Source organism: Mandrillus leucophaeus, unplaced genomic scaffold, assembly GCF_000951045.1.
Source record: "Mandrillus leucophaeus isolate KB7577 unplaced genomic scaffold, Mleu.le_1.0 Scaffold86, whole genome shotgun sequence".
NCBI classification, from domain to species: Eukaryota; Metazoa; Chordata; class Mammalia; order Primates; family Cercopithecidae; genus Mandrillus; species Mandrillus leucophaeus.
The window spans coordinates 2,822,025-2,831,804 of record NW_012109363.1 but is presented as its reverse complement, the minus strand read 5'-3'; the positions used below and the strand labels follow the sequence as shown (position 1 = coordinate 2,831,804).

Below are 9,780 nucleotides of genomic sequence, written 5' to 3'. Positions count from 1 at the left end.
GACACTGTTTGCTGGGAGAGGTTCCAGAAAATCTCTAGGACTTTGGAATGGATAAAAGAAATGGGTATATGCCAAAGCCAGAGCTATATTTTATAGTAGTTTGAGACACAATTCAAGTTAGCTTCAGGGACTTTGTGAACTGCATTCAGTTGGCTGAAGGGGTGTGCGAGGTGGGAAGGGGTGTCAGTTACATGTACACCCAAGATCCTTTAGATGTTCCATTTGCCTGCCACATTTTTTTGTTATGCTCCCTGGATTGCTGTGGCATCTATATCTGGCTGGCAAAAAAAAAAAAAAACTATAACCAAAATCGTGTCCATGTGCAATCCACGTGGCTTTCCCTTCAGACCACAGCAAGAAAGTTTGAGATTCACATGACAGCAAAGATTTCATTCCTAAAGGAAAGGAGAGTGAAGGAAAACTCTCTTCCCCTATCTCCCCACTCTCTGCCTGTCAAGATCACTTTAAAACGCATCGGTCTCCCAGCTCATCAAGCCCACCCCCAGCTGCCTGTCTTCCGTCTCCCTAATCTCTCTTCTGCACTGAAAGCTGCCCCTTTTTGTGTGTCTCTTACCCGACAACTGCTTATCCTCTGCAGGGCTTTTACCAGGGAGCCGCTCTGTAAGCAATCAGCCTCTTATCTCCATCGTTCACTCCGGTCACCTCTTAATGTTCACAAGTTCCCCAAATGGGAAGTAATTGACCTCTAAACAAAACAAAAAAGCTCTCAGAGAGATAGCAGAGGTTCCTTTCCTGACTGTCCCAGGGCTAGGGGTCTCACCTAGACCAGGTGGATAAGTCAATAAAGTTGCAGACTTCCTGGCTCCCTGTCTTTCCTTTCCCATCCCAGCCCCACTCCAAGCCAGCTCCATCCTGATACCATCTGCAAGTCAGATGGAGTCTAATTCTAGATCACAGACTAGACTTGCCAGATTCCTGGCATTTATTTTTTGTAATGTTGTCATTATTATGATTAACAAAATCATTATGATGATTTGAGGAAGGCATATTTAAATCTTTTAAAATTCCATTTGAAAAGTGTTTACAACCCTCAATGTTTAGACCAGCTCTTTAGTATTTTATTGGCTTGTCAACTGACCCTTTTTCTTTTTCACAAAACGAGGGAACTCTCAGGCTTAAAAACTGTGCTCCTCCTTTCCCTTCCCTTCCCCTAACGAAGAGTCCAGAGACACAGAGGATGTAGAGAAACCTGAGTTTGGAGTCCTTTCATTCTAGTCCCAGTTCCACTAATAACATGCTCTGTGACCTTGAGTAAGCCTCCTAACCTCTCTGGGTTTCACTCTCTGCACCTATACAATTGAGGAGATGGATCTCTGAGGCTACTATTCTAATTTGAGGTGGCTCCCTATTGATTTCAGTGCCTTTACTTTTTTTAAATTATAAGATAGATCATAGATCCAGAAGACTACACAAAACATATGTACGGTTTAAAGAATACCTGTAAAGTGAGCACAGATGGAAGCCCCACTCAAAGCAAGAAACATGGGATGCCAGCTCCCCAGCAACCCTTCTTCCCACACCCCTCCCAGAATGCCAACCCTTTCCCCCTCCTCCTCTCAAAGGAGGTACCAGCTACTCTGACTTCTCTTTAATAGTAATAAATAAAGAACAGGCTTCTCTTTATGGATTTACCAGGCTTCTCTTTTTGTATTTACCCATATGGATACATCTCTTAACAAATACGGTTTAATTTTGCTGGATTTTGAATGTTCTATAGGTAGAATCATACTACATATATTCTTTTTTTCTTCTTTTTTTTTTTTTTTTTTTTTTTTGAGACAGGATTTCACTGTGGTTGGAGTGCAGTGGTATAATCATAACTCACTTAAACTCCTGGGCTCAAGAGATCTTCCTGCCTCAGCCTCCCAGGTATCTGGGACTACAGACACACACCACTGCACCTAATTTTTTTTAAATATTAATTTTTTTTTTTTTTTTTTTGAGATGGAGTCTCGTTCTGTCGCCCAGGCTGGAGTGCAGTGGCTGGATCTCAGCTCACTGAAAGCTCCGCCTCCCCGGTTCACGCCATTCTCCTGCCTCAGCCTCCCGAGTAGCTGGGACGACAGGCGCCGGCCACCTCGCCTGGCTAGTTTTTGTAGTTTTTAGTAGAGACAGGGTTTCACCGTGTTAGCCAGGATGGTCTCGATCTCCTGACCTCGTGATCCACCCGTCTCGGCCTCCCAAAGTGCTGGGATTACAGGCTTGAGCTACCGCGCCTGGCCCAATTTTTTTTTAGAGACAGAGTCTGGCTATATTGCCCAGGCTGGTCTGAACTCCTGGCATCAAGCGATCCTCCTGCCTCAGCCTCTCAAAGTGCTGGGATTATGGGCAGGAGTGACTGCACCCAGCTATGTATGTATTCTTTCATGACTTGCTGCTTTTATTTAATTTGATGTTTGTGAGATTTGTTCATGCTGTTGTGTGCAGCTTCTGTTAGCTCATTTTCACTGCTACTCTGTGTTCCATTAAATGCCTATACCTCAATGTATGTATTTATTGAAAATGTAGGGAGTTTCCAACTGTAGATTGTAACAGATTTCTGTTAGTGGTACCCTGTCTCACAGGTACAGCTGGATTCCATAGCTGGAATATGTCCTGGGCTGTCATGCACTTTTGTGACTTGCTGGCAAGCATCCATCCTCTGATAGATTTCTATTTTATATAACAAATAACAGCCTTGCACTGGCATACCCTTTGAACTATGGTATGATTTTATTCTGTACTTAACATCCATACAAGGCAGAATATATTACTACTGCCATCCAGAGTCAGGGTCCCAGGGTCAGAAAAGTGACAGCAACATTGTGAGTTAGTGATGGAACTGGGAATAGACCCTGGGCTCTCTGTCCTCTCATCCCTGGGTTCCTTCCACTGAATACTCCACAAGGCATTCTTGTCTTCACACAAATCACGGGACTCTTGAGTGACACTTTCTGTCTGTGCTGAGTGAAAAATGCAGGAGAGGTAGGAGGCCTTTGGAAAGCATGAAGAGGGGAGAAATATGAAGCCAGATGCCAGAAAGGGTGGGGAGGGAAGGGAGAGATACAACTGCATCTTCCTATTCCTGTGGGTAAACAATGCATGATGACCCTGGCTTCTGCATTCCCCTTGCCTAGTTCAGTCCACATTTTCCTGTGTGCCTTGAGGCCCTGGGGACACTGATTCAAGCTTTCAAATGGCTAACTCTTCAGAGTGGGGAGCATTCCCCTGACTGTTTCTCCTCCTCAGTTCCACCTCCCCCCACAGTGGGGAGAGGGCTTCCTGGGAAGCTGATCTGCCTTCCTCCCTGACCCTCTGTTTAGACTCGTCTAGCAACCCCCACCCAAACCAAAAGAAATGTGGTCTTAGTGACATAGTCCAGATTCCACTGTAAGAAAAGCAAAGATATGCCCAGCAGCCCTGAGCCCCAACCTCAGAGTGCTTCTGACTCTGTCCCTGTGGGGCTGTCCTTGTAAGCTGCTCTCAGTTATGCCTGCCTCCTTCCCACTCGTGCGACAGTGACTCCTGCTTCCTCCCATCGCCAGTCCAGTTTAATTGCCTGAAATTTGAGGGCACAGGATTGAAATCCTAAGTGAGGACTTTAGTGGTCCAAAGGGGATCTTTTTCTTGCACAGCTCCCATATCCAGGCCATGGCAGAGCCCTCTGGTGCCTTGCCTGGACATTCCTGGTAGACAGCCTGTCTTAATGCCCCAACTGGGTCAGGTGCCTCCGGCATGAGATCCTGGAGTACCCCGGATGTCTCCACGATAGCTCGGTGACTCTCCACGTTTGTTGTCCTTTTTAAACAATCAGTTGTCCGTTATTTTTAAGCAATGAATCTGCCCTATGTATTTCCAACTTGCCCTGTGCCCAACATAGCGGAGGGGGCCCCATACCATTTGTTGATTGATCAAAAGCATGAATGGCTGCTGGTTGACTTTTTTGTATGCCCTCACAAAGTCTTCATTAAACATTCAGGCACTGAGCTGGCTCCTGAGCAGTCAGATCCTCTGGAAGAAATCCCTTCTCTGTGCGGATAGGGACCTAGCTCTTGGCAGGGATTGTCTGACCCCTGATAACAGGGACCCTAAGAATTTCTGTCAGCCAGGATTTATGGCTATGGAGAAAAAGGAAGTTCTTTGCTTCCAACCATTCTCCTGTAGATCAACTTAACTTTAATTAGCAAGTATAACAAATCAAGCATTGTGGGTGAATATAAGATCAGTATCATTAAAAAATATTTACAAGAGACCTATTAGTGCAAAATACTCTTCTATGCACTGAGAAAAGGGAGCATAGAGAGCAAGAGAGACCCATGGATGCAAAGAACATTTAGTCCTATTCTGAAGAAGATTATAAACTGGCAGGTGAGACAGCACCTCTACAGCTAATTATACCACATGGAAAACTAGAAGAGGTGCATTATAAACATCGCCTGGGAGCACACAGAAGGGAACTATTTATTCTGACTGTGGTCAATCATTCATTCAATTAACTGAATGTCTACATTATGATTCCTGGCCAAAAGATGCTTATGATGAGAGACAACCTGGCTGTCGTTCAATGTCCATTTTCCTTCTTTCCTCTTTAATAATTGAACCCCAGAGTTTTAGTTAAGCACACAGTCTCCCAGCTAAGGATTATATTTCCCTGACTCTTTCTGCAGTGAGGGGTAGCCAAATAATTACATTCTAGCCAAAAGGATGTAAGCAGATGTGAGGGGGGCACTCTCCATGACACGGCCTCCACTTTCCTTCTCTTCCTGCTGCTGGCTGGAATACAGATGAAATGGTGAGAGCAGTAGCAGTTATCTTAGATTATGACAGAACAACAAGATAGAAGAAGGCTAGACCTCGGGTTACTATCTCCCACCTGACCATGTGCAATTTCTCCTAACTGGCATTCCTGGATGCCAAGCCATTCCTTTTTCTCTCCAAGCCACTCCTTATGCTTCTATATGATTTTTTAAAAATTATGTTTCTTGATGAAAAGACTTTCAAATGTAGTCTGCATTCTTCAACCAGACACACAAGAGCTTCAATAATCTGTCTCTTCCCTACATTTCCAGTCTCATTCCCTGCCAAATTCTTCTGCATGCTTTCTGCTTGCAGTCAGCAAACCTCTGGATCTCCAAAACACATAAGGCATGTCTTCCTTTTTTGGTCTTTCATGCCCAGTTCAATGCCACCCCTAAGGAAGTCCTCTGAGCTACCCAGTCAAGGACTCGTCAGGGTGCTCTGAGCTGCCACAGTTCATGGTTTGTTCCCTGTTGTAGCACATAGTTCACCCTTGGATTGTAGTTGGCTGTTTCCCTAATTGCTCTCCAATAAAACCATAAGCCACTTAATTGAAGAAATCAGTTTTACCCAATTTTCTTTGTGTATATACATTTTTATTGAAGTACAGCATATGCAGAAAACATTGTATAAATAATAAATGTACAGCCAGAGAAAATTTAATAAAGTGAACTTCCCATATCATCAGCACCCAGATCATGAAACAGAACATTAATATCCTCCCCCATAGAAACTCTCTTGTACTCTTTTTATGGTCAGCACCGCCCAAAGGAAACTACTATCTTGACTTTTAACATCATAGATTAATTTTGCCTGTTTTTGGAAAAGGCAAAAGTAAACATAAGTTGAATCATATGGTTTATACTCGATTTTTGTCTGGTTTCCTTTGCTTAACATTATGTACGTGAGTTTCACCCATGTTGTTGCGGGTGGCTGCAGTTCATTCACTCTTACTGCTGTCTGGTTTTCATTGTATGAATATATCACAATGGATGCATCTATTCCACGATGGACGGGCATTTGGGCTCTTTCCAGTTTGGAGTTATTCTCATTAGTGCTGCTATGAACATTCTTTTTTTTTTTTTTTTTTCTTTTTTGAGACGGAGTTTCACTCTTGTTGCCCAGGCTGGAGTGCATCTCGGCTCGCTGCAACCTCCACCTCCTGGGTTCAAGCGATTCTCCTGCTTCAGCCTCCCATGTAGCTGGGATTACAGGCATGCACCACCACTCCTGGCTAATTTTTTATTTTTAGTAGATACAGGGCTTCTCCATGTTGGTCAGGCCGGTCTCAAACTCCCAGCCTCAGGTGATCTGCCCACCTCGGCCTCCCAAAGTGCTGGGATTACAGGCATGAGCCACCGCGCCCAGCCAGATATTCTTGTGCATGTCTTCTGGTGAACATATGAGCACATTTCTGATGGGTATATACTAGGTGTGAAAACTCTGAGTCATGGGATAGGCATATGGCCAGGTTTAGTAGATCTATTTATACAGAGGAGTTGTGTTAATTTACATTCCCACTAGAAGTGGGAGCTCCATATTCTCACCATCCATAATCAGTTGTCTATTCACGTCTCCCTTCTTCCCCTTCCTTGCCCAGAACAAGGCAATACAGATAGAGAGTGAGAGTACCATGAATGTTTGTATAACGGTATACAGTTGAGTTGAACCATTGGAGGAGCAGAGGGAGGTAAAAATAATGAATGTTTAAACCCATACCGAGTGCTGAGCTCTTGACATGCTTTATAGTATTTAATCACTGTAATCATGCTCTACACTCTAAAATCCAGTGGAGCCCAATAAACTCCCAAATTAGGAAACTAAAGACCAGAGAGATTAGGAAACTTATGCAGAATCACCATCACTAAAGGTAGAGGTAGAAGCTGAGCCTCCAAAGTCCACTTGCTTTCCATTATATCCTGTTGCCTTCTGGCACTCATTACAATTTGCTGCTCCTATTCTTTAACTACTTAAACATACAGCTATATTTGCCAATGATTCAGCACCCAGCATCTGCCTTCTGACTGATTGTGGTGTTTTTTGATCCTGCTATTTTCATCCCAGCCTCAGAGGGAGTGACTTGGAGGGAAAGTGGCCCAAAGAGCACCTTCAGACGTTTCAGAAGGCTAAGATCTCAGCGATGCCCATGGGGCTCTGATCTCTATCCAGGGATGTCTGCATTCAGAATCTATAAACGACTTATTACGTATGAATATTGCATATAACGCCAAGAACGTCTGTGCTAGAGGAGCAACCAGCAGCCATTGCTTGCAGAACTTCAACTGCCCACCAGGGGACACCATTGCCTCCAGTTTCCTACCGTGGGAAAGAGGGAATTCCCCCAAACTCCTCGGGACTCCACTCGAAGCTCCATTTGACTTTGAGCAATGATTCAGGTTTCTTTTTTCAGGTCAAGCCCTTTACCTTCCTATTTGGATGTTGACAGTTGGGGATGAACTGGAGACATTGAATCAACAGATTAAGGGCTCCAGGGATAGCTGCTGTTGTTGGCAGTGGTTTCAGTGTGGCAAATATTAATGATAACATTGGTGATGCTGGTGGCTACCAGATCAGTGGGATGCTTTATAATGCATTAATGTCCTCCATAAATACCGTCTCATTTAACCACCATATGAGAAAGTATTATTCCCACATAGCTGAAGAAACTAGGGAAACTGAGGGACTTACCCTAGGTCACCCAGCTTGTAAATCAGAGAGAGAATACAAACCCATGAATCCTGTTAACAAATCCTCTGTTCAGGGTTTAATTTGTGTACCTAAAATATAACTGTTTTTAAGAATCGCCCTCTGAAGGGTTGGTAAAGCAAATACTGCTAACAGATTAGCCTGCAACTCTGCCTGCCTCCTCACCAGCGTCCAGGCTCTCACTCCAACACACCGAAGGGAAAGTGATCGGATCAGTTCCTTCCCACTCAACTGTTGTTCTTGACTCACAGCAGAGGTTCCCCACTCTTCCTGAGTTGAAGACCGCTTGGAGAATCAACATCATTGAATCTAGTGGATTCTGGCCTCACTTTACCCTGACCAATTCGGTGACGGAGACTGTTACTTCATCTCTCCAGCCTTCAACTGCATCTTAGGTAAGAAGGAATGAGTTAAATCTCACCCATGAGACTCTTTGGGTTGTAAGTGACAGAGGCCCAACTCACACCTGCATGGGCAATTTCTTTGCCCACACAGCTGAATGGCAGAGAGGCTTAAGGTGGAGCTGCACTTAAGGATGGTTGAAACCAGGGAATAGCAGGATCTCTTAACCACTGAATTAAAAAATCAGTGCAGCTTTGGGGACTCTGTGCTTTCTTACACTATGGAGTAAAATCCACTTGACCTAAAAATAGCCTTATCTACAGGGAACGGCCAAAACCTCCAGGGTGGGTCAGGCTGGGATACAGTGGCTGGCTTCCTCCCAGGACTGCAAGCTGTGGCAATTGGCAGATACACAGAGGGGCAGTAAGAGAAGGACTTGGCTCCACCCAGGAAGATCAAAATGAAGTTAATGTGCATGAAGTCCAGTCTATAACTACCAGCCTCCACATACACACACACCCACTGTTCTGGGGACAGCTGGAGACACCAGAGGCCCTCCAGCCTGCAGCACCCTCTGATAACTGCCTTAGGCTTTACTTTGACCTGATCCCCCCTCTATATACAAAATGTAGTAGGGAGCCCATAGACCACAGATTGCTTTGATTCTACACCACCCCCACAGAAGGCTGTGTTCTAGGGCTGCCTGGTTCCCTTCCCGCTAAGCGGCTCCTCTCAAGCTCCGAGCCTCAACACTTTAGGAACAGAGTACCAGCCTTCAGGATAATTGTATATCCAGAGGTAGTGAACCCAGGGTTCACCCAACAATACTATTAAAGCAGAAATTGATTTCTTCAGACACACTTTTTCCTGCTTTTCAAGCACTCTCAGCTTCTAGGTTGGATAGTGAAACTGTTGGCAAAGCTCTTCTGGGTGAGCTGATGGAAGTCCTGCCCTCCTCCATCTGTACTGATAGGGAATGTGACATGGCCCATCAGAGGCATCAGGGACACTGCTGGATGGAGCTGTCCAAGGCTGAGCTCATAAGCTGGTCAGACACTAAAGCAAAGACTACACATACTTTGTCAGTCCTTGGCGCACTTCCATGTGACAGCCAACCCTTAGGACTCTCATTTATCAGAGGGCTCGCTTAGGCCAGGAGAGGTTAAGTGTACACGCACCTCGCAAATGGCAGAACTGGGATTTAAACTTGGCCTCTGAGAGCCTGAAGCCTGCTGGCATCCTTGCATCCTCTCCTGCATAGGTCCACCTCCTTAGCTCAGGCTCACTGGCCTGGGCCTCCTGATTCCACTGCTGCAACCTGTCTTCAAGTGCTGCAACGGCACATGCTGTCCACTATGAAGTGGACACCTAGTATTTCTATCAGCAGTGTCTTTCCAAAATGCAAATTTGGTGGTATTGCTTCTCTTTGCTCCAAACCACTGCACAGCCCCCGAGTGGCCTGTTGTATACGAACCCTTCCGTGTGGCAGTCCAGGCTGCTTCCCATCTCACACAGGCTCGGCATCCTTCTCCTCCCTCCTCTGCATTCACTCCAACTCTCTCAATGCGTCAAGGCCCATGTAAAAGCCCACCTCCTCCATGAAACCTTCTGTCCTGAAGCCACTGGTCTCAGAGAGTGAGAGTTGAAGGGGTTCCTTGTCTAGTGACTTTCAAACTAGGTGCTAAAAAACTACAAGGGTCCTCGGGACCTACACTGGGACAAACAGCTGCTGGGTTCATGTGGCAGGGAGGGGTCATGAGCTCCCGGCAGCAGATTCACCTTTATCTGCCATGGATTTGGGATTTCTGTAAAATTTCATCTGAAAAAGGTTCTGCTGCTAACATAATACATAATATTTTATGTATCACATACACATAATTATTATATTGTATATTATATAATATAGTATTTCTATGTAGTATATTATAAAAATAT

At 45.0% G+C, this 9,780-nt stretch overlaps 1 protein-coding gene across 1 annotated transcript in view; it reads left to right on the top strand.

Annotated features, from left to right (window-relative positions):
• Positions 1 to 9,780, top strand: part of NKX3-1 (NK3 homeobox 1) — a 41,540-nt gene that overhangs the window by 17,350 nt on the left and 14,410 nt on the right. Inside the window, exon 3 of the mRNA XM_011968828.1 lies at positions 8,169 to 8,193. Coding sequence (XP_011824218.1) covers positions 8,169 to 8,193 — 25 coding nt within the window. The remainder of the gene's footprint in view (positions 1 to 8,168; positions 8,194 to 9,780) is intronic.